Source organism: Manacus candei, unplaced genomic scaffold (assembly GCF_025592945.1).
Source record: "Manacus candei isolate 608988 ecotype Guabito, Panama unplaced genomic scaffold, ASM2559294v1 h1tg000050l, whole genome shotgun sequence".
Lineage (NCBI taxonomy): Eukaryota > Metazoa > Chordata > Aves > Passeriformes > Pipridae > Manacus > Manacus candei.
The window spans coordinates 18,038,885-18,064,298 of record NW_026138098.1 but is presented as its reverse complement, the minus strand read 5'-3'; the positions used below and the strand labels follow the sequence as shown (position 1 = coordinate 18,064,298).

The following is a 25,414-nucleotide window of genomic DNA, read 5'->3' as shown; positions in this document are numbered from 1 at the left end:
AAAACACAAATCCTTTACCTGAGAGCTGACCCCCATCACATCTTGGGATAGCAAAGATGCATCAGAGTCCTTTGGAGAAATGTGTCTCCTCCAGCAATCCTCTAGTAGAAACTTTCAATTTAAAGACACTTCTTATCCTGCAAAGGATTCCCTGGATCTATCTAGAGTTAGATAAAAGGATCTAGATAGAGTTAGAAGGAAGAACCATACAAAGTTATTTGCTTTTACAAGAGTTTATTTAGTAATTGTTCCAAGAACTTAGATGACCTATATTTTAAATAATGAGGTTAGTACAAAGAGGTTTGCAACATGTGCTAACACTCAGAAGCTGGACAAGATCTGGAACGCCGGGGTTATGCAGGTAAATAAAAGGTGCTGTTGCAAAGAGCTTACAGTTTGAAAGATAACAAGTAACAGGCACGTGAGATAAACTATTGAGTTTAGGGAGGAAAATAGGTTAACAAAAATAAATAGCATCCTTTATCCTGAACTCTAATGAATACAGATTGCAGCAAGTTCCTTAGAAGTGCCCTTTTCCAGGTCTGTCTCAGTGAATTCTTTATTCATATATATATATATACTTTTCAGATAATATTACTGGCTTCAGCTTCTGTGCATATGCTTTTAGCTGACTATCAGTTTTGATGTATTTAAGATTATAAAAGGAATCAGAAAAATCACAGAAAAAGAAAATTGTCTAAATTATTTTAGCTACTTTGATTACATTACTCACCCACCCAACGCCCCAAAAAAAAGTTCTGAAGAGAAAGTGTATTAAGCCAGCTTAATTACTCTTTAGATCTTGCTAGAAATCACAACATAAAAATAATAGGCTGCACTCATCCTGAGGGCATATGTTCAACCTAATATTAATGTTTAGATATGCTCCCAAAGGAACAGGTTTTGTTTCTTCAAAGAAATGTTGTGGTACACATTGTACACCTCTGGGCCATGTCCTGTAAGCAATTAGCTTTTCCAGCATGACAGCTGTGAATTGAGAAGTGACGTGGAGAGATAATATTTCTGGATAGAGCAGATGCAAAGCAGAGTGCCCATGCTCATCCTGATATCGAACACATGCTATGCTCCTTTGGTACTGGCCCAGAACTTTGGAAAAAATCACAACATGTTCTGTTTGCAGATTAAAATGTTTTCTGAGGCTGAACTTTGAGAACGTGCAGCCTGATAGGTAAGCATTTTCTGGCATTAGTATCATTGAGGTAAAGGTACCCCTTTTCTGTTTAGCCCAGTACAGTGTAGTAACAAATTCATGTCACAAGATGGTGCTTCAAACCAGCTGTAATGGCATCTCCACACATGCACGGCTTGGCTTTTGGTTTTGTTTTTTAAATAGGAGCAGCAATTTCATAGCATAATTAAAATTTATTTAAAAAAAATACACAGTATCCAATTAATTAGATTAATTATGATGAAGGATTTATGGAATGAAATTATAAGAATGTATTTTCCTGAATACATTCACACGAAGGAGACATATAACGATAAAGCAATTTAAAAGCATTTGCGGTGAACAATGGATGGGCCAGCTTCATCATATTCCTGTTTGCTGATCCACATCTGCTGGAAAGTAGACAGGGAGGCAAGAATAGAACCTCCAATCCAGACAGAATACTTGCGTTCAGGAGGAGCAATGATCTGTTTAAAAAATAAAAGCATTAATTACAATTGTCTACTGTGAACAAAATGCATTTTTTATACAAAATTAGTAAAGCAGTGACACGTGATATTAACAAAAATACTGCATATATGTGCTAGTGTCATCACTGGCATTATATCTAGCCTTTGCTGCAAGCAGTAAAGTTAACAATTTGTTATATAAGTGTATACTTTCAATTTCTCTTCCTGAGTCGGACTCCACATTAACCTCTATCCCTGATGTATTTGTATACTCACTGCCTCATATGAGAAAAGAGAGATAATTGCTCTGGAAACAAATAATGATAGTTCAGGAGGACTTGTCAAAACAAGAAGGAGGAAAGATTGGTTTGTCAGGGTCTCCTTTTTTGAACTTGTAGGCCAAAGACAAAGCCAGCATTTCTCTCTCCCATGTCCATCAGATAAAAAGGACTGAAAAAATATCACATACAGCCCCAGAGAAAAATTTATGCTGCTGGGTCCACAGTATTCTTCTTTGGCCATGTTAGGGCAGTTGGCAGAATTCAACATGAACACAGAAATGAGAGATAAGAGGACTCTTCTTCCAGCACCAAAGTTACCAGGTGGTGATTATTTGTTAAACAGTCCACATGTGATTCAAAATATGTTAAAAGCACTTACTTTGTAAAGTGTCACTATTTCACTAGATCTTTAAGGACTTTGTAAATGCCAGCTTATATAGTCTACAAATTATTCCACCCTACATACCTTGATCTTCATAGTGCTAGGAGCCAAAGCAGTTATTTCCTTCTGCATCCTGTCTGCAATACCCGGGTACATTGTAGTGCCTCCAGACAGCACATTGTTGGCATAAAGATCCTTTCTGATGTCTATGTCACATTTCATGATGCTGTTGTAAGTGGTTTCGTGAATGCCAGCAGACTCCATGCCTGGGGAAGGTACAGAACAACACTGAGGAAGCAGCTCTGTACAGAGACTTAAAATTGTTAACATAGAACATGAACTTTAGCATCTCTTTAGAAGATATCAGTCTTCAGAGCTTTGGAAATCTGGAAAGTCATTCTGCAGTTGCCTAAATTATTTGCTTAAGAGTTCCTTGGTGTACAGCTCTCCTCTCCCCCTTACACACACATCTCCTTAAAAAGAAAGCTGGGGGTCTGGAATAGTAAAGTTTCCACTCGGCTTTTGCAGGCAATCTCAATTGTACTAAGAACTCCTTATATGGTCTTGGAATAACTTGTTTTCTTTTTTCTTTTTAAATTAAGTTAGCTTAGACACAGAACAGTCAAAATATGTCCTAATACCTCTAGGTATGCAACTACGTTATGTTTGAGCTGAAATTCTGCCGATTGGCAGAACTGACATTGGATTTCTGTGTGACCTAGTTGCAAATCTGCCTTCATGGATGTTGATTAGCATGGCATTGCCTTGGCTTTGCTCTGAAAATGCGATGAACCATGGATACTGCATGTTGAGCAGTCTTTTGGAAAAATAAAAGTAGATCTTCCTGCCTGCCTTCCCCTGCCACCCCTCCTCACTCCTGGCAACCACATTCAAACACTCAAAATGGCACAGGTCCAATGCCAGAAGCCAGGAATAAACATTGTGGGTTTATTTTGGGAAAGCATTTTGCCTAATTGTTTGACATGAGGTTCTTCCCACCACATTAATAGTACTGTTCTGAAAGATTATTTTATAATGGATTCTAGGACAGCTTGTGTATAGGTCTGAATGAGTTAGTAATGGAACACAGTCAAAAGAAAATAGGGACTTGTTATTTATGTGCAGTTTACCAAGGCAGAACAGTCATTCAGCTTACCAATGAAAGATGGCTGGAAGAGGGTCTCTGGGCAGCGGAAGCGTTCATTTCCAATGGTGATGACCTGACCATCAGGAAGCTCATAGCTTTTTTCCAGAGAGGAAGAAGATGCAGCAGTGGCCATCTCATTTTCAAAGTCCAGGGCCACGTAACACAGCTTCTCCTTGATGTCACGGACAATTTCACGTTCCGCTGTCAAGAGGATTCAGTCTTTACAATGGCATTAAGGAAGGACCCAGACATACTAACAGGTTGTTCCCTTTCATCCTCCAACACCCTCCCCATATTTTAAACAAATCATTGCTAGTCTTGCAAGAGACTTTCATGTTGAATCCTTCTTGTGCCTGTTTAACTGCAGGACCATTGCTAGTCCTTCTAAGGCCAGTAGAAACATTGCACTCTCCTTCTCAGTCAGCAGCATGTCCTTACCAGTGGTCACAAAGGAGTATCCACGCTCTGTCAGGATTTTCATGAGGTAGTCTGTCAGGTCACGGCCCGCCAGGTCCAGGCGCATGATGGCGTGTGGCAGGGCATAGCCTTCGTAAATCGGCACGTTGTGGGTGACACCATCCCCGGAGTCAAGCACGATCCCTTTGAGAAGATAACACGATTCATTCCCAGGCCCTCATCAACACACGTAACTATTTCTAAGTCTATGTTGCACTCTCCAGAGGCCTACCTGTGGTACGTCCAGAGGCATAGAGGGACAGAACAGCTTGAATAGCTACATACATGGCTGGCACATTAAATGTCTCAAACATAATCTGAAATGCAATGAAAATAATTGTCTTAATACTGGGGGGGTTTAGCTTAGTTGAAGCAATTGACTGAAAGAGAGGTAGGATACAAGATTTTCATATTTCTCAATGGTTTTACAAGGTTTTACAAGGAAGTAAAACACAAAATCTAAATCCAAAAATATTTGTCCAGTAAGGTATGTCCCTGTATTTGGCCTATATCTTTAAGGTATTTAATATAGACACATGCTCATATTAAAGATAATTTTGTAATAGGCCTGGGCATAAAAATAGATTAAGATGACATAAAACTTGGACAGACCAAAGTATTCATATGTGAAGTGGATACACTGATTTTCTAAAGTAAATGTAATAATGTGTAAATAAAACAGGTGGTCACTATGCACTTTCCATCTTCCATAACAAAGGGAGAGAGACTGCTGGACAACATGACTAACTGAAATGATGAAGGTCACATCCTGTTGGACTGCAAAGTTGGATTATCCCATAGCTTTAGTGTGAGCTCACCTGGGTCATTTTCTCACGGTTGGCTTTGGGATTCAGTGGTGCTTCAGTCAGCAGAGTCGGGTGTTCTTCAGGCGCAACCCGGAGCTCATTGTAGAAAGAGTGATGCCAGATCTGAGGATAATGGAAGAAGCCAAAGGAAAGAAACACCATCATCCAGCAGGTCAGGATCACTTCCAGACAGGAATTGGGCTCCAGCACTCTGCTTACAGCCCTAGATACAGACTAGTGATGTTTCTCATGCAGTTGTTCTTACTGCCTTCATAGAGATTACCAGAATAAGTGTAGAAAGAAAAGCACTATCCTCAAGTTTTATTGCCAGTAATATATGATTTACTTTAAGGACACATAAGTTAATGAAAATTGATGTTATTCTTACAGTAGAAAAGAGTGAGCAGGACAGACTTGGTTCCAGCAATGCTATTTCAACTACTGAAAGTTAACCAACTCCAGAACATACACAGAGTTCAACAAATAATAGATTTCTTGACAATTTCATAATTTGGTTTGTAGAGGCCAGCCCGAGAATTCATAAAAAGAAATGAAGGTAAATGGTTTGTGGGGTTGCAAGGCAACTTGTATTTATCACTTCCACACAACTCATTCCTACAAGCTGTAAAAATGTGAGGCCAAGTGGATTGCAATGAGGAGGCTAAGACACCAATAAGAAGTAAACCAACCAGAAACTTTAGTCTAAAGGCCAAGAAGTTTTTGCTAAGCTTGTTTTCAAGGTGGTGGTGATTAGGGATCAGTTAATATGTTTGGATCTAAAAGACTTTGCTTTCAAGTAAAATCTACAGTACTGAGACTCCACACATTTACAGTGTGTTGTGATGTCCTCACTGTTCCAAATAGCCCCATTTTCACAGAACAACATTAAATGGAGATACCATTTTAGAATCACAGAAATTATATTATCTGTACAAATTATGACTATACACATAGTTCTGGAAGCCCTTCATCCAAATACTGTCTCTGAAATGGATGCATTGCACTGCAATATTGCTAATCTTTCAAACATTAAAAAGTGTGTGTATAAACAGTGCCCTTCACATAAGAATCACATACACACTTTGCATTTTTGCAGAAACAGACACCTTCTTAATTTCCATTTTCTTACTAGCAAATTGACATATTCCTTTTCTTTCTTTTCTCTTCTCTCTTCCCTCTCCTTACCTTGCCACCCCCCCCCAGTAATCAGCAAAGATCAGATGGGAGTAAAAGAACTCCCAATGACTATTTTGATGGACTTCTAGTGATACTCAAGCTTTAGATGCAAGTTAAGCTTGGCTGTTAACAAGCTTCTCATTAAACCACACTGGATAGCATGACACTTTCATCTAAAATTTAGTGGGGAAATATTTGGTTCAAGTAGTTTTGCTTACTAGTGATACACATCAACTTTTCAAAACTGAAATACCTTCTCCATGTCATCCCAGTTTGTAATGATGCCATGTTCTATGGGGTATTTCAAGGTCAGGATTCCTCTCTTGCTTTGAGCCTCATCACCTACGTAGCTGTCTTTTTGACCCATACCAACCATCACACCCTATAAAATAATACAAATTGAGTTAGTCCCTCAGGGAGAAATGTCACAAAGTAGACAAAACATTACCTGTGAAATAAATCCAGTTGCCAGTTATGCTAGTTACAACATACTTTACAAATACCAACAAATGCAGAATTATTCGTTGCTCTTAAATTGCCAATATTAAATGTTTAGTTCACTTAAATCCCTGGAGTTCATGTTTGCACTACAGTTTAAGTAAACAGAACAAGTACAATATTAAATACATCAAGATAAAGTGGAAAAATAAAGTTGTTTTAATACTTGTTATTATTTAGGGATGAAATGTCTGCTAAATTATAATAAAGTGGAGTAAAAGCAGAAAGTGATATTGTGCCATCTAAGGGTCAAGATGGAGCGATACACATTTTATATTTCCCAAAGCTTAAGTTTCAACATTTTTTAATCCTCTTTTTGAACACCATAATATTGTAATTAGAGAAAGACTATTTAAATCTAATGGTACAGGCTTTTTTATATGTATTTTCATGGATCCTGTAGTCCTAGCTTCTATACTCACAGGCAGATATTTCTCCCGTCCTGAAGAACTTAAAATGCATTTGCTGGGTATATAAAGTGCCACATCTTACAACCAGCTTACAAACAGTTTCTTTCCACCAGGGCCTTAGGTGACGTAGAAGCAAATAGGTGGATCTGCTAATTATGTGAATTAGTTTGTTGTGGCCTAGCCAAGCTGCTCTAGTTCATGCTAATGATGATCCATCTCATAAACTCCCTATATTTAACAGCTCAGATAATAAATGTATTTTGCAAACTATTAAAATATGGAATGCATCATATACTCAAATGTAAACCTTGAAGCTAAAGAAACTCAACCCTAGAAAGGTGCCCATTTGTGATACAACTAAATGAATAAACTCAGGAAGGTTAGTAGGAAGCTGACTAAAAACTTCTTCCTCCTTTAGTTTTCCACATATTACCTATCATTAGCTTTAAGGGCAGTCAAAATTTCCAGATATATTTCTCTGTTGGGCTTACTTGGGTTTGGGGTTGGTTTTTTGGTTTTTTTGGGTTTTGTTGTTTTTTTTTTAAACCAGTTGTATTCACCAAGTTTTCTGGTTGATTCACAATTAAGTGGCACAGAAAAGGTGGTATAGGAGGGAGAGAAAAATTTTAGAAGGATTCCTTTCATAAGGCAAGAAACTTGCTTTGACTCAGGTGAATGCACTGCTGGACTTCTTTTGCCTGGAAATACTGTGTTACACAGATCACCCCAGGCTGGACTAGCTCCAGACATAGGAAATGGTGAAGAGCTGGGGTCAGGACAGCAAAGCCTTCTACAAGTCCAGTAAGGAATAATCAATGTTGTTCATCACCTGGTGCCTCGGACGACCCACAATGGATGGGAAAACTGCTCTTGGAGCATCATCCCCGGCAAAGCCAGCTTTACAGAGCCCTGACCCATTGTCACACACAAGGGCAGTGCTGTCTTCTTCCTCACACATCTTCTATGTCAGTGTCCTCTGGCCCTCCAGACAGAAAACAGCCCTATAAGAACAGCAGAGAAGAATTAAAACAAAACCAAAAAACATACTCAGGTATCAGATCCCCCCTGAAGACAGAGATGGCTGCATGAAAGCAGCAGCACAGCAAGGAGGGGCAAGGCCCCGGTCTGGCAATCAAGGGCTGCTGGGCTATCCGAGGGAATGGGCTTCCTTTTGAAAGCATGAGAGGTTTCAACCATGTCTACCAAGGGGTTGTGTGCACTAGGCATTATCCAGGGAATTCCAGAGGAGACTTCCAGCCCTGCAGCATGGGCAGAGAGATCAAGGAGCAGCAAATGTTTATCTAAATTTGGTCACAGAAATCCACGGCTAGGGGTGGGAGATAAAAGACAGAACTGGACTGACAGCTGCAAAAACAAAGATCCATTTGCACTGGATTCAGCACAACTTCCTCCACTTTTCTATCACCCTGATAAAATCCTGACACATGTGGAAAACTGTCAAAGGTAAGAGCACTTCATCTTTCCCTTTTAGTCCTGTGCTTCCCAGCAGCTAAGCACATGAAATGCTATGCATGTACCAGGGGTGTTTTCTGGAGGCAGATATTAACCCACTGGGTGAAGATGGCCAATTAAGTTTTTGTTGAACCTTTTAAAAGAGAAGAAATGTTCTAAATCAAAAAGAAAAAAAAAAAACAACAAAAACAAAAACAAACCAAGCATTTTTCAGTCCTCCCCTAATCACTCAGAAAAAAACCAGCACTTTTAAAATGAAGCCAGAGACAGTATGTATTTTTAAAACAGGCCATTTCATATGCTCTATCATCATTTCAAAGCAGCTAATAAACTACATTTGTAGAGTGACAGAGCAATTTATGTTGGCTCCTTGACTCAGTAAAAAGAAACTGTTTTCTTCCTCTGGCAATAGGATGATAATATGGGTAATAAAAATACTTCAAAGGCTTTGTATTAAAGTCAATTACAGAAACAAGCACTGAATACCAGGACTCAAGAAGAACTATTTGCTTGCAATTTATAGTGTGTTAGGGAATCACTTGGCTCACTCTGAGCCTGGGCTTCCATGCAGAATTCAACAAATTGCAATGTGTTAACAGCTAAAGGAGACAGCTGTCATCCATGGACCAGCTGGCTGCACATGCAGTCAAAACCTTCTGCCACAGGAATAATGGAAACGCAGGACAAAGTGGAAATGCAGTCAGCAAGAGCCATGGCCAATGGGCAAAGGAGTCCACAATCTGTTCATCCTCTACCTGGATGGAACAAGCATGGACAGTTCTTCCAAATGCTTCGAGATCCTCTGCCTCTGCCCAGACAGCCACCAGACATGGCTGCAACCCTGCTCCTGCAGGATGAGTGGGCAGAATTCCCAGGAGAAGACACAGATAAAGAAATCCTAAGTTTGTGTACTCCAGATATTTTATCATTACAATTGGGAAAGCAGGTTGCAATTTCTTCATTTATTAAATTCCTGAGGAACCAGGCTCTTTACATTCAAATATTTACTGAATGGAGTACAAGAGTTATCAAACATGAATGAACAGACTGGTTTGGACAAACCATTTCCTAATTAGGAAATAGGCTTTTCAACCATCTGTTTTTGGAACTGAGTTCGAGGTCAGGGGGTTTGTTCAAACCAATGCAGCTAACGCAATGCCAAAAATCACTGGGGGGAGGGGAAAGAAGGGGGCAGGAAAGGCTACATTTCTGAGCCTAGTGGACTCTAAATGAAAACCATATTTAGTAATAAAGCACAAAAAGCTGAAAAATCAGACAGAGGGCTCTGCTGCCAACCAGCGAGTTACAGCTCAGGACTGCTGTGGCATGCAGTAGCAACATTTAAGAGCAGCAAATGTCACTGAGTACTGTGGAAGACAGGACATATTTCTCCCAAACAATCAATAGTCTCTAGTCTCTTCTCCTTGCCTTACTTCTAAATATAATCAATCACTTCACCAATCTCCACAACAAGCTATTAAAGAGAACTCCACCTCCACAAGAAGTCTGTGTGTGTTTCTTAATGTTTGGCATTTTACAGAACAGTAGTTTCATATACACAGAGACAAGGATGAATACACACACATCCTCATTTTATCCTATTAGACACTGCTAATTTGCACACTTCCAACTCTTCTTGCAGTCACATTTCCCAAAACAGTCATGTATGTTACACTGGGTTAACAGCACTGAAGCAAATCTGCTAAGAAACATGACTGCATACCCCTTCAGGAACTTTGTTCTGTCACAGACTGACACCCCAAGGTCACACGAGTTCATTTAAACCTGAACAAAGCTGTAATTCCAGCTGTGGCATTACACAAACCATTTCTTTATACAGTTACTGAAGTGCTGGTAGAATCAGCAAAATTATTAGGTAAAACTTTTCTGACCCTTTCAGAAGTGCTATAAAGTCAACTCAGTACAGATACTACAAGTATTTTATCAATTCAATTCTAATAAGTAAGTTTGCTTAAGCAAACTACAGCACAGCAGTACATCCTCCTGAATAGCTTCCATTTGACATTATTTAATTGAAGTCCTCCAGCAATCTGTAAATCATACTATTGGTTCCGTGCCACTTACCCTGACAGTGCTTGGCTGGGGTTAGCTGCTCTGGGATGGTGCACACTGAAAGCTCTGAGGTTATATAGCCCCTTCAGCTCCTCTCCTCCCACTAGCCTCCCAAACAAGGAGCAGAGACAGACAGAGACAGAGCTGAAGTCTTTAACAAAACCATATAGGGACCTTAATACAAAAACTCTAATCTGGGTGGCCACAGGCCCTGGGTCTCTTCCACTGCATTCCAGTGTAGAGCTCATGAAACAGGAGGAGACTTTCAGCTGTGTAATCTAAACACTTTAAAACTTCAGGAGAGTTGCTAAAATACAGAGAGTCAGAGCATGCCCACAATAGACATCTTCTGGCAGGACGATCATGTGTTCAAACAGGAGAGGTCCAGGACTCCACAGTAACATCCAAGAGGCAGAATGAGAAATTGGAAGAGCAGTCATTTATAACAGGGAAGGTGTTTTTAAAGAAACACTTTCCTGTCCTTAAAGATTTTGACAAAAACAATGAAAATATTTCTGGCCAGCTAAACAGCTTCTCAGTTTTTTTACAAAGTCTCTTTAAAAGCTTGGCATTTTGCTTGTATATAAGTATTGCCCATAGGCTTAAAGGTAGTAAAAAAAGTACCTGCTGTTGTTTATGGTTCACAGAGAAGTCTTTGAAGGTTGTGAAAAAGTTCAGTTAAAAGATTATTATGATCCCCTCTGGATTATGATGGGTTAGAATCCATTCTGTTTCTCAGTCAGCTTGTTTTTCAACCCTGTGACCTGCAGGCCAAATATGCCCTAGTGCTACTTCACTGAAGGCCACAAGTCTGGACTGCCATAAACTCACGTCTCAAACTGTTTGTAGTAAAGTAGTTGAATTTTATAACCCCAGCTAGCTTTTCCATTGAACATATTTTTAGCAAATAAAGGAATGGTTCTCCCTGTACAAGTTATTTTTATCGCAGGCCTCAATTTTTACAGCTGTAGCCAACTGTTCTCTGGACAGGCTAATTCTAGTGTAGCAGCTCTTTCATAGCCAACATTTTGTCATTAAGTTTTTACAAAATACCAGAAACAGCATCTCTTAACTCCAATGCTAAACCTTACAAATTTAAAACTGGTCCAAGCACACAAGCCAAGAAGGATGTGAAAATCCAAGTGAGATCCTTGCTTTGTGAGTCTTGTTGCAATAGGGAGAGGCATCGTGCGTTTGCTTACGGAGCGCTTGCTGCCTAATTGAGCAGCCTTAATATGAGAAAATCTCCCACAAAACCACAGTGAAAGTTTTTCTGATGTGAAAATTTAAGGAATAAGCTAGTAGTAGAGATAGCAGATAGACAGAATTATGGATTGAAGACCAAAAGGAATTTAACTTTTAAGGAAAGGAACTTTGAAGGAATGTAACTGCCTTGGAGAGTCAGAAACAGAAGCTATCAAATGTTGAAACATGAGCCATGCAAAAGCTATTTATTATTTCACTGCTAGCATCGGGGCAAAAGACAAAGACTTAAAAAAAAGTAGAAAAATAAAAAAAGGAAAACAAATTTAAAAAACTCAAACTACCAAGGTAAGCAACCTAAAAGAGAGGATCTAAACAGGCCCTTTTTTGCATATCTCCAACTGACATTCAAAGGACAGCCAAAACCAAATTATTTGTTTTCAAATAACACTCAAGAACACAGCTGAGAAAACTTGTATACATCATATAGAACATATGGTATTAGATAGGGAACTTTGGTCAAGGGGAAGAATTTCACACAGCATAACCCTTCAGTGCAGTATCATGTCTGATTTTGATAAAAACATCAATTACCTTCTAGATTAGAAGAAACACAATCCTAGGTTTTCAGAAACATCATCAACTACTACTCCTTGGAAATACCAAGACTGGGACAAAGATTCAAAAGAATCCAAACTTTTTGCCTTACTGAGCAGAAGTTTACACTCCAAAAAAGCTTACTAGTGATGATGCTACAGCAGATACAGCATATATGAGATTGCAGAGCCAAGTAAACAACCCTTCAGTAGAACTGATACATCATTCACACTGCATCTCGGTATAACTAGAAATATCAGCAACAGTTTTCTACAAGAGGCCTCTGTGAACATTAAGGAAAGAGTGGCTATGCAGGTACCATAGACTTGTACCTCTGTTGAGCTTCATCAGGACACCTATAAACTTAGCCTGGTGCACACCACAATTCCTGTTGGTGGTAATGATGGCAGCAGCAACACCTTAGCTGCTTTGAGGAATGTTTTTTTGGGTGGGGATCACACATCACCTTACCTGTCATGGGCACCAAAGATGTAGGAGTCCTAGTTTTCAGGGTGCTCATGAAAAAGACACAGCTGACACAGTCTCACTCAGAGCAGGTAGTTGTTGATATGGTGACACAGAGGAAACACCAGTTGTTTGGAAGGACCTGCTGTATGAAGGACATTTGTTAGAGACAGACATAGGCAGGCTAGAAGGAAGAAGTAAGCCAGAGGCTTGACTAAGCAGTAGTGATGGATACACAGAAACAGCAAAGGAAAAATGTAGAAATGCTGCCCAGCCATGCCTCCAGCACACAGTGAAGAGCAGTGCTCAGCAGGCAGCATGTCTCTGCAGTGTGATGTTATGGAAAGTGCTGGGGCAGGAAGGAAGCAGGCAAACAGGTGAACTATGCAAGGAAATTAGGTCAGTCCAGCTCAAGGGACATTATAGAATGAAAGTATTCCTTTCTTTTTGGTGAGTCCATGCTGAAGTTAGGGTCACACAGTTATTATTAAACATAAAAGTACATCAGTAGTTTACACCTTTTTTTCAGCAACTTAGGTTATTGTCAGAAGGGGGGGCTGGGAAGGGGAGAATGTACTTGGCATGAGATATGAATAATAACCTAAAGAGAACTGAATAGAACAAGTCTTCTGAGAATCAAACCTAAATGCTGGGGATCAAAACTCTGAACTCTCCTCTGCAGCTATAGACACAAAAGAGCTTAGCCCAAATATATATATGTGTATGTATGTGTATTATATATGTGTGTGTGTATATATATATATATAAGGTAGATGGGTTTGTTTGTTTCTTTCTTTCTTCAAGAAAAAGAACACAACACCATTCCTGAAAGTAGTTTACCTTTTCTTCTGGAGGCTACTGCCATCACCAGTTTCTGCTGCCTATCTTTCAGTCCTTATGCCACTCATTTGTATAGAAATCATAGAGCACAATTGCCTGGTGTGTCTATATCCCAAGGTTTCCATTCTTTCTTTGTATCCATAGCCAAAACCTATGCTTTTCATTAGCTTCCCCTCAGAACTTTGTTTTTCCATACTAAACCCTTTCGCAGTCTCTATCACAGGAGTATGTCTGGAGTGCAATGAGAGAAAGAAAAACAGGAGGAAAAAGTAATTTTGCCTCTCTCTTAATACCCTTTTCCCTGATCTCCTTATAGAGACACTAACAAAGCTCCAATGCACACTGGGAACTTCCCTATTGATTTCAAGCATCTTTCAATATATCAGTGGAAACTCTTAGCTACATCTTCCTTAAGTTCTTTCTTTTTCAGTAACTTGTGCCCAAAGTGTACTTGGGACTCCACAGCAGCTGTGCAGCCACCATGCCTGGGAAAAGAGCTCCAGCTGGCCTGAAGAATGCCAGCTCAGAGGCCCCACACCAGTGAGTAGATGCCATACTTTTTTGGTAAAGGAGGACAGAAGCTGCAGGCTTATCCCAACTGCTATAGAAGACTGTGAATAAAGTAAACCCTTTACTTTACTTTATAAGGGAAAACAACTTCTGAGATGTGCGTGGAGACCTTCCTGCCTGCATCCAATTGGCTGTTTAGGAATGAGGCTCTGCTAAATATGTATCTGGCTCCTTTTTATTTGGGGATTCCTTTCATCTTCGTAACATTAGCAGAATCTCTAAATGTTTTGGTTTGTCTGGCTTCAGGCCCTCTATCTCATTGATAGGCTTCACACTTCCCCACCCCACCCACTCACACACAGCCTCATTTTGAGAAAGACAGGAATAAATAAGCTTTAGGGATCATAAAGTTGCTCTAATAATCTGATTCATTGCAGCTGTCACACAGTATGCATCTGTAAAGTGTCAGATTAACCATAAACTGTCAGACCCATAGATTAGCTTTCTCTGATTGTCAGGCTCTTGCACTGGTGTCTCTCTAAGAACTAAGCCAAAATTACTCTAATCATTCTAAAATATGGCAATTTTCAACCTACAAAGTTTAGAAAATAGCTTTGCCACTGCTGTTCAAGAGCTAACGGAGCCAGTGTTTGCCTCCTGGGCCTCTTGAGCACGGTGATGAAGAATGTTAATTCACAACCTTCCTTCAGCTTGACAAGGTATCTTCCTCCATGGTAATGCTGTAGTTATCCTTCATTCAAAATCAAAGGAACACGTTCAAAGTAAAAATGAGATAATGGCTCTCTCCTCATTCCTTCTTAGATAAATAAACAGAACATAAGTACAAGCCCTGCTGGGTCAGGCTGGTATCCATATAGCTCAGTATCCTGTCTCTGAGATTTCCTGATACCAGTTCTCAGGAAAGAAATAGGACTTCTACAGTGGTATTTTTTTTCCTATAGCCTTTCTCCTTTCATATATGCAACAGAAGGATTTCTTGAGACAGGAGTTTGTACTCATGTCCTCATGCATAATAGATGCAGATTTTTCCACCATGAATTCGCATAATTTAAAACACATAGTTTTGAAAGCCCTTGATGATTTTTTATTTTCTTTTTTTTTTTGTAGATATAAGCTCTATATTTTGTCTGCAAGGCATCACCCATAGTTCACACTCCAGCTGGTGTAGACTTGCCTAATATTAGAAACAAAACCTCAAATATATCAGAAGCATAGTCAAAGGAACACTGTCTATACCAAGAGCTGCAAATCCAGAGATCACAGATAAGCCCTCAGGCCACTGGCCAAGGCCAAGCTCTGCCCCACTGTGCAAACTATTAGCAGCACCTCAGTAGCTTGTTCACAGTTCATGATGACATATCTGTCTGAAATTACATTGTAGAGAAGGGTTCACAATAATGTTACATTGGCACATCTCCCAAGAGTTACAGGAGAACAGATTCCCCTAGACTATTATCAGAACCTCTTCAGTAACACGCTGTCTAAATTTGACAAAATGTAAATGAAATCTTCCCACTGTGGAAGACAAGTCCTGTACTTCTAAGGAAGTCAGACCTACACTACATGTGCGTGGGACAGGCAGAGCACAGGGGTCCTTCCTCCACAATGACTTCCAAGCTCCTCAACCAACATATTCCCAGACTGACAGCAACAAGGAGGCCAATTCCCACTACATTTTTGTAAGTGGCTTTCCTGTTATTATTTCACCAAGAGCAAAGTTTCAAGGTGAGCTTGCACAATATAAGAAATCAGATGTTTCCCATGAGAGAAATTTGCTGGAAGCGAGTTTCATGGAGCTATTACTTACAGATCAAACCTGTGGGCTCTGCATGCCTAGCTATATCACAAAGCCTCACAAACTCAATGCCTGTATCAGCCAATTTGGCTGGCCCTCCAGCAAACCATAAGGAAAAGGACCTCTACAAAGTCATCTCTTTCACTGGCAAATTTAATAATTTGCCGGAGTGCCAGAGTTTCACTTTCTGTAGTCAACACATCTTCTTTGCCCCTAGGCTCTGGATTATGACAAACTGCAGAGTTACTCTCACCACAAATGTCACCAAGCCAGTACCTGCTCTCCCAAGCGTTCATCTCTGGTCTCCAGCCCCTTTTTGCTGGCACCTGGGTTGGAGCACTCGGAGCAGTTAGGTGTCGCTGCTGGGCAGGACAAGGAGACGTGGCTCTGCTGCAGCTTCCTCATCTTCTGTATGAGTCACTCAGCACAACCTGCAAACAACTGAAAGCACAGCTGAACTGTTTATTTTTTTTTAAATCTATACAAGAACAACTGTATCGCAGTGAAGGAATGAGCATTACTCGCAATAAACACAAGAACGTACAAAATATACAAGCAGAAATCTACGACCTGCGTGACTAAAGTGAACATATACTTTTAAAAATGCCTCAAGATAAAAAGGAAACCTACTTTTGGAACTGGCATGCCATTATATGAAAGTGTATGTTATTATGTGCAAGAGTAAAAAATAATGTGACAAATGCAAACATATTTAATATACGTGCATTTTCTGTACCGGGGGGGGGGGGGAAGCCAGAATTGCAAAATTGTTTGTGGCTTTTTAACTTTTTTTTTTAATTTATTTCAACTCCACTGCAAGAGGGTGCTAAAAGAGCAGTAAAACTGGGCATGCACATTGCAGCAGGTATGAACAGCCTGCATCCACACAGGTGTTCCAAAGCACAGGCCAAAGTGCCTCCAGAACAATTAACACTTATTTCCATTAGCCCTTAAAAATGCTTAAGGGGTTTTCCCCAGGAAGAAAGGCAGTTCAACAAAAATTTCAAGCATGTAATGAAAAGAAGTAGCTAACTACAAACTTGGCAGATGAACACACCACTCTAAGTTAACCTATCACAGCTGCCAATACAGAACTCAAATAATAAAAAATAAAATGAGATAATATGATAAACATTGATGAGTAAGGCTGTATAAAAATTACTTCTTGTAAAGCTTTTTTAGAGGAATATTATAAACACATTTGTAAAAGCCCTCTAAAGCCTTTTATATTCTAAAACATGAAATAATTACAAATAAAGCAAATGCAGGTCCAACATATGCAGAGTAGCAAGCAAACTGCCCCTGAAGCTGAAGCCTTTCAGCACAGCACAGGGAAGTCACTGCTGAGTGGGTGCATTTCTGTGGGACCTTCCCTACCCATCACTGGCCTTCATCAGCGATCTAAAAATAACATAAGTTAAAGAAAAATATCACAGATAAAATGTGTTTTTATAACTTGCTACAACCTACATTACTGATCTAAGATAAAACAGAGTTCTCCCCAACAGAATCCTGTTTATAATACGAAGCCTTGAGAAGACTCTTTCCATCTCTGACCTCTACAAAAGGATCCTTGCCCCTCCTTACCTCCACGGAACTTTTGCTGAATGTCATTTTGGTTAATGAAAACAAGGTACAGACAAACGCACCTGGCAAAGTGGTGCCTAAACACTGCAGCCTGCAGGAAGGACAGGACTTCACTGGTGCTCTCCTCTGCCTCATGAGCAGTGTCACCCTGCCTCTGTCACACCTTCCTGCACACATCCTGGCTGCTGCTTGGGCCTGGAAGACCATCCTGCTACCTAGTGTGGTGCCCCAAGAGACTGACAGCTGACGAGGGTCGGTCACTTAGCCAGGAGGAACTTAGCACACAGCTATTATTCATGCTCTAACATATTTGGCTCATAAACCACTCCCCAAACAATGCTAAAGCCTCACAAGAAAACTGAAGCAGGCAGGTTTTTGGTCCTTGCTTTGCAGATGCATCTTAGTCACATAAGGTAGTTTCTTCTTCCTCTTTCTTACAGGCAGATGTAAGAACTATGGAAAAGTACAGATAACATGCTATTTTTGTTTAATAATTTGGTAGGTTTTCTGAAAGTGTACCAGAACTTTCCAGTCAAACTCAGGGTTTTCTTTTCCACTAAATGTGTTTTACATGCTCAGATTTCCTTCTCAGGCCAAATAAAGATTTATTCTTTCCCTTTCATAACTGTAAGGAAGACTTAGATACACAATTCTGAAACAAACATAACCATCTTTCAGAAATACAGAAAAACTCAGAATTCTGCAAAGCTTTTCCTCATTCTAGCCCGTTTCAAGACCAACTGTTGTACCACTGGTGTCACAGGGGATGAAAACTGTCAGGACTCAGGTCTAATCTGCCTACAGTTCAGTGGGAGATTTCTGCAACCTCAACTGCTTTTTGATCCATTTCTTAACCAGGATAAGATCATATATACTGTCCTGTATTACACACACCCATATAGTGTTTCCATAGGGATTGGTACAGGTACAGCTCTCCATTCCACCGACAGAAGGCTAACATTTCCCTGATTTCACTGCAATTTTAAGGACTTCAAGAATATTCCAAGTACCTTTGGGCAGAAAATGCTAAAGCCTGCTGATTCATATTCTGTTCTTCCTGCAAGTCAGTAACAGCACTAAAAGAAGGTCTCAGAATTATAATTTCTACCATGTTGTCAGCCCTGTAAGTACTTCCCAAGTTTCTTTCTCTTTCAGTTCCTTGCTAGTAACTTGTTGAAAAGATGTAGTAACTCCTTTCACTGCTGCAAAACACTTTTGTCCAAGGATCTTGAAAATGCCTGGAGAGTTTCCACCTCAGGATACCAGAACTACACAACTCTTCCAGCTTCTTAATTATAGCCTGTTACTTACTGCATTGTATTTAGCTCTCTCTGGAAATTCATTTACAAGGTCAAACGCTCAGACTTCTTCAAAACAATATAAATCATTTCCCTGCACACTGATTAGTCTGTACTACACAGCATGAACACATTGTTTAATACAAGGAGAAAATTATGCAATTAGCAGATCTTCCGCATAAATATGTTCCCCTTTCTGAATTGCATTTAAATAAAATAGTGTTGGTACAGTGCCACTTGCACTGCAAATGGCCAGGCCTTCTCAGAAAAATAGGTTGGGAGGAACAGGAGACAACCACACTTGGGAAAAAGATCTAACATCTGTGTTCTTTTATTCTGCAAACACAATACAAGCTACTGTTTGCATGAGGGCTAAACCTTCCCCATTGTCTATATTTTAATAACTTATAGTTATTCTTCTGTAAATTGTTTTTGTCAGATCCTATTTTTCAGGTAGGCCCCCTGAAAAGAAAACATGTGGGGTTTGTACCAGGTCACTCAGGAATAGTGGAACAGCAGCTGGGAGGGCAAGGAACAAGTTCCACGAATCAACAGCCTTTCACTGCAGCAAGATGAGACGCCCCAGGCTCTGCCATGTGGTTAGTGCAGGGCAGACTGGGCTGCCCCTTCAGCGAGCTGATGGAGAAGGGGTAGGTGGCCAGCCCTGCCTCCCAAAAAGAGGGAAGTCCCCAGATATCGATATAACGTATCTTTACATGTGCTTTGTGCATGTGTAGTGAAATCTTATCTTCAAACAAGACAACATCAAAATTACCATTGGTCTCAAGTAAAACCATGGCTCACTGAAGTTATGAAATGAAAGCTGAGAATTCAGTCCAAAACCTCTACTTCAAGAAGATAAGACAATTTCCCTATACTATTACAGCAAGTGATTGTGAGTCCCTCTTCATTTCCCACCTGAAACTGAGGGACTACTCTCCTCTCAGCTGGCTACCTCCAGGCAGGGAGGTTTCTGAGTATCCCCAAGCTGGGAGAAACACATGGGAAACCTGTGGCTGTTAAAACTGTGGCCTGCACTGACACCAGATTCTCTTGTCTATCCCAGGGAACGAGAAACGCACATTCTGCTGTCCATCCTTCTTCAGTCCCTCATCCAGTTTCCTATTCCTGCATCTGAGCTGGCTGACAGCAGGAGAGGCAGCTACTGTGCAGTGTGGAAAGTCTACCTCTTTCAAAATACTTGGCTTCCAAGAAATATTTGATAAATGATTCAGCTGAAAAATATCACTAATGTCTTATCGGGGAATTTAGCAGACTGCTTCAGAGAGCAAACATGAATGTATCCCTTCTTGTTATGACCACCCTTAGAGACACACAGCTTTCTAAGCCCATCACTTAATTGCTGATGAGAACCACTGACAGAAAACAACCAACTGCATCTTGAAAGAAACATGAATCAGTTTGTACTATATACTCAATTCATTTGCTACAGCTCATAAAAACTTACTATGCAGTGGGTTGTGCAGCTGAACAGAGAAGATATGACTCACTCCTGCAGCTGCATAAGCTACCCAGGCCTCTCTGCTTTTTGTGCGGATGTGTGATAGAAATGGGTTAGTAGGTGAAGGTAGGGAACAGCCATAGTCCCCTCATCTCCAAACTTTGTTCCTATCACAACAGCTTCTCTCTATCAGGAGTTGTTAAACATCTACCTGAAGCATAAGTCCTGGTTAAAACCACACAGCAGTGCTCAGGAGGCAAACATTCAGAGCAAGATCACGGCATCCTGTTCTCACTCTGAAGAACGTTTGATGTCACAGAGGATGCTGAACTACATCTGAGGCATCAGTGGGAGGGATAAAACTTTTCACATCAGTGTCATGTCTCCACCACCCCCAAAGAATTTCAAAGGTTAAGAGATATCAAAAGAAACCAAAACAAGACTGTTTGGAGTCTCAGCCACAAGGCATTGCTTTATCTAGTTTCACTTATCAGATGATATCCCAGAAAGAGAAGCATGACAGTGCAAAGCAAAACAATGGAACTGAATCCCAAAGACATAATATTTCTTACAATCTCAGAAACTACACTATGCTAAGATCCTTTAAAATGTTTCCTTTAGCTTCTCCTGCTCACTATCTTTAATAAAATTTTTCTTAGCTTACTTTCAAATTATAAGGAAAACAGTTTTCCTTGAAAGGTAGCTGTTTGGGTGTCACTTACTCAACATCAGAAATAAAGTCATCTGGTACACCTGTTACTGTCATCTTCAGATTAGAGGTTAAAAGCAAAACTAAAGATCTCCTTTTACTCACATTTACCTTTTAACTCCGGACATTTCTTTACAGATCTTCCCTCTCTCATCCTTGGTACAAGGATTCAGTCTTGGATTTAACTCACATATTAAATCAGCAGTGGTCTGTCCAGGCAGTGCCTGAAAGGAAAAGGTTTGAACACTTCCTCACCCCTGGAGAACATCTAGCATCTCTAGCAGATTATCTCAAAAGCTTTTACATCTCATCTGTTACACGTTTGACAGTTAGCATTTGCTGTACATCAAGCTTCAAATGTGTAAAGCATAATCTTAGTAATAGCATCTTCAAAAAACAACTAAGACCAATTAGCTTGAAAAAAGAGAAAAGAGTACCAGCCAGCCTGTGAAGCTAAGCTGCCTGCTGCAAGATCTGGATGGAGACAGAGCTCTGCAAAACAATTAAAAGAGATGCATTTACAGTCTATCAAGTCACATAGTCAAATTTGAGTGAGCTCACATAAGTCAGCCCATGTGATATGCAAAATATTTGCTAAATAATGCAGCATCCAGTATCTCAGCACTCCCTGGTACAGTGCACACACAGAGGACTGGGACAGGATGGTCCCATGGCTAAAATAAAGTCAATAATCAACTCTAAGATAGAAACACATCTACATTTATGGTAAGGTTATAGTGATTGGCTGTAGGAGCCACCAGGCATCCAGCCAATTTGCTTTTCCAGTCTAAGGAAATGCTCGGTTTGTTTGAAAAATGATTTTTTTTCCCCTGCTGTGAAGAATGCATTGACGTCATCTGAACTGGGTCTGTTGAACGAAATCATGGATCCAGGGTTGTGTCAGGAAGTTGAATTATGAGAAAAAGGACATCCGTCTGTTACAGCTTTCCTTTGGAGAGCCAGGGCCTATGCCCAGTTCTCCTTTATCACTGTCTCCAGAGAAGAACTGCTAAAGGGGAAAAGGTACTTGCTACAAGTTTCAGTTTCCACTGTTTTGTTCTATTCAGGTTTTTTTGTTTCCACTCTGTTTTCTTGCTCGTGTGTTTTTTTTTTTTTAGATAAACACTAGCAGCTATGGCTCCACAGGCAGTTATATCAGACATCCATTATTTTTAAAATAAACATGCTGCATGTCAGAACTTCCTGATTTGATATAACACCACACGGCACCCTTATGAAAAAGTCCACAGGGTCTTCATAAACCTCTCTGCTCACACCCCGCTTTCCCACTTCAATGAAGTCATATCAGCTTCTGCACACACAGAACAGGGTGTTTGGTCTACCACATCATCTGACCAAGAACCTTTCGCTATACCACAAATCCAGATGATTCTAAGTGTTACGAAAAAAGGGAGAAGGGTAACCCCCAGTTGTCAGAATCTGGCCACACCACACTGCAACACAGAAGCCAACAGTTACAGTGGTTACAAATCTTTTCTGGCCTACAAGACCTCAGAACAAAGGGTGCACCTGGTGGCTGGAGCAAGGTCACTGTTTTAATGTTTCACAGAAGATTTGGAAAACAATAAAACCATCATAAAACTGTACTGAGCAAGAACTGATGATTTAAGGACTGATGCCACTCTAATCATTTCCCAATAGTGTAGGCTGATGCTTGTGATGAGAGTCACATAAGAGAAGAGGTTTGAATCAAGGATGAAGGAGATGCAATAGAGCTGCACAAGTAATGGATTGCTTACTCTAGCACTTAAACAAAAAGTCAAAATTAGGTTGGTTGTTCTGAACCAGAGAGAGGGGAGAGGCAAAACAGAAAAGCAAACTAAATCAAAAGGCCGACAGAAAGTGCAACAAACAAATAAGCAAAACAAAACAGAAACCTTGGGTCCAATTATTAAGTGTTTGAGCTCGATCTTCCTTCCCTTTAAACTTCAGGGTATTTCAAAAACATGAATCACATAACAAAATGTATAATTTTAAGTATCTCTAAAATGTACATTCTGCATTCTCTTCTATTTTCCTCCCTTTCCAGCCAAATCAAGTTGTCCAAATACAAAAGTTGTGTGCCCTAATCCACATTTTAAGGCAAACTTATTACCTACTAAAAGACAGCAGAATAAGTCAATATATACAAGAAAAGAAAATACAAAGTTAACAGGAAGACAAATGTAGTAGGGAGTTCTTAATAGCTCCCACATTTATTATATTAAGGTATCTCAGAGTAAGTCTTCTGTTCAATAATAATCTTCTAATGTGTATTTTAGGTCAAAGGAGAATTTAAGTTTGGCATAACTACTTTGGTTAAGTTATGCTATATTAATCTAATTGTTCAATCTTAATACAAAAGAAGTGCTAAAAATTACCAATATGCCAAAACAAATCTAAACAAAATATTAAAAAAAAAAATATTAAAAAATCTGTAACAATTTAACAGAGAAGCAAGGAGTAGAAAGCAAGCCAGATCTTATGCTTCCTCCCCTGTTATTTTCCTTCTGGAATATAAATATGGATTCCACATTCTGAGATGAGACCAATACAATGCAAAGGGCTCTGGGCCCTCAATTACATTTTATTGCACCTTGACAATTTTTTGTTCACCTGGAGAGATTAGTTAAGTTAACCCTCTCAAAAACTTAGCAATTCATAATGTCATAATATCCCGACAGAGTTAGTTTCTCTAGGTGCAAGTAAGTTTCTGGAGAAGGAAGAAAAGGTTTGATGCCAGTTAAGGCATGAATACAGATCCCAACTCAGCAATTCTAACAGTTAGAATAATATGATCATGTGTATTCAGAATTATTCCTTTGGTGTTTTTGCAGCTACCTGGAATAGAATTTCCTATGACCAGTGTACATATGTGGATACAGGACAACAATAACAAGGAAAAAACAAAACAACAACAACAAATCCAACCATCACAGTAAAATAAAATAAAATAAAAATAAAAAATTTCACTTTAATTCCAGGACCTTGCATTTCTAAAGGCGGAATTGCAAAAGAGCTAAAAAGTGTGTGTTAACTGTTCCTCGGGTTGCATCTCGCCCCAGTCAGATCCCTCTTCGCGAGTTAGGAGAGGCGCAAGGCCATCTGCTGGCAAGAGAAATACCGCAGCGCCTGCACTGCTTAACATGCCTCTGCTGACACCCGAATTAAGCTTTAGATGAAGGTTGAGTAAAGATGAGTCAACGCTACAACTTTTACCAGCCAAAAAAAAAGCTGCTGCAACACAGAAAAGAGCAAAACACTGACCTTCTAGTGCTCACTGATACCAGCTCAGGATAGTCAAACAACAAACAAAAAATTCTGCAAACACATTTCTCTTTCTTCATTATATATATAAAACTCCCAAACAACTACGTAAGGTATGACTGCAAGCAACATTCAGGCACTGCTGTTTTGACATGAATGTGGTGACTTCTAAAATTTCTCTCAAAGCTCCCTATCAAGACAAAAACACTCCACCGCAAAACAGCTACATGCACACAGTCATCACACCCCCGGGGGGGCAGGGAGGAGTGCCAACCACATGCACCTAAGAAACATTAGCTACATTAGCAGAAGATTTTGGATAACTGGGGCAAGGGACATATCGAGGTGTTACCCAACGCTAAGCAATGCCTGCTGAGGGCCCAGGCACATGCAGTTTTGCTTTTAGGACAAAACACAATCCCCTGAGTGATGAATTTGGAAATAATTTTACCAAGCTTTCTGCTGCAGCAACCATCCAGATCCGGACAAAGTTGCTTGCAGTCCCTACTCCACCCCTACTCGCACATAAACTTCCACTAAAAGTAGCAGCCTCAAGTGCACACCGATTTGGGTTTGCCCAGTAAGAACTACACACATGTAACCCAGGTGCTACACCCAAGAGAGGTGCCTCTCATTCCTTATATTCCATACTGCCATTGGGAAAGCAAAAAGTTGATTGTTCAAGGATACTCCAAAGGCAGCATCTCTAAAAATGTGTCAGCAGTGCATTTCAGTTTATCCGGAAGTGGTTAAAAAGCCCGAAATATTTAAAACAGCAGCTATTTTTTAGTGATGTTATGAACCCAGCTTATCTGTATAGCAGCTAAGACCCATACTAGCAAAAAAGCTGAAGAGTTTCTGAAAATCTGAGTCATAAACCACTGAAAAATGGTGTTTAAAATGAAAATGCCAGCTCGATTGCAACCATGTCTTCCCAAGGCAACAGCATCATGTCAAAACCTGAAAGATCAAAACACATATCGATAACTCACACTCTCACGTTATTTCTAACTCTACAAAGGAGGCCAGACTACCAGTATTTCAAAACACTGAAAGCTTGCACGAAAAACACAAGGGACTAAAGAGCTACAAAACGTCACAGGCTTGAGCAATCCTTTCAACACGACAGCAAAGGGCAGTATCTTCTGCTGCAGTGCGTTTAGCCTGTTCTGAGACTGCTCCACTCCTACTGATTCAGGACTCCCTACCCCAAGCCTGTCCTTGTCAATACTACAAAAGCGGAGTTTCTGCCCTCGGTGGGGAGGGCATTGCTTCGCCCTGCAGCTAGGACATGAAGTAGATTCCTCATTCCCAGCCCAA

At 40.1% G+C, this 25,414-nt stretch overlaps 1 protein-coding gene and 1 long non-coding RNA gene across 2 annotated transcripts in view; both read right to left on the bottom strand.

The window, feature by feature from the left end:
- Window positions 1-214: 214 nt before the first annotated feature.
- Window positions 215-10,470, bottom strand: ACTA2 (actin alpha 2, smooth muscle). Its single transcript, XM_051801297.1, has 9 exons — window positions 10,353-10,470; window positions 7,624-7,795; window positions 6,140-6,268; window positions 4,723-4,833; window positions 4,137-4,221; window positions 3,887-4,048; window positions 3,458-3,649; window positions 2,386-2,567; window positions 215-1,656 (listed from the first exon to the last, which is right to left on the bottom strand). The coding sequence occupies exons 2-9, from the start codon at window positions 7,750-7,752 to the stop codon at window positions 1,513-1,515; spliced, it is 1,134 nt and encodes a 377-aa protein (XP_051657257.1). The 5' UTR covers window positions 7,753-7,795; window positions 10,353-10,470; the 3' UTR covers window positions 215-1,512.
- Window positions 10,471-15,604: 5,134 nt separating this feature from the next.
- LOC127477248 (uncharacterized) overlaps window positions 15,605-25,414 on the bottom strand; it is a 31,935-nt gene continuing 22,125 nt past the window's right edge. Inside the window, exon 3 of the long non-coding RNA XR_007906903.1 lies at window positions 15,605-16,212. This is a non-coding gene — a long non-coding RNA (uncharacterized LOC127477248). The remainder of the gene's footprint in view (window positions 16,213-25,414) is intronic.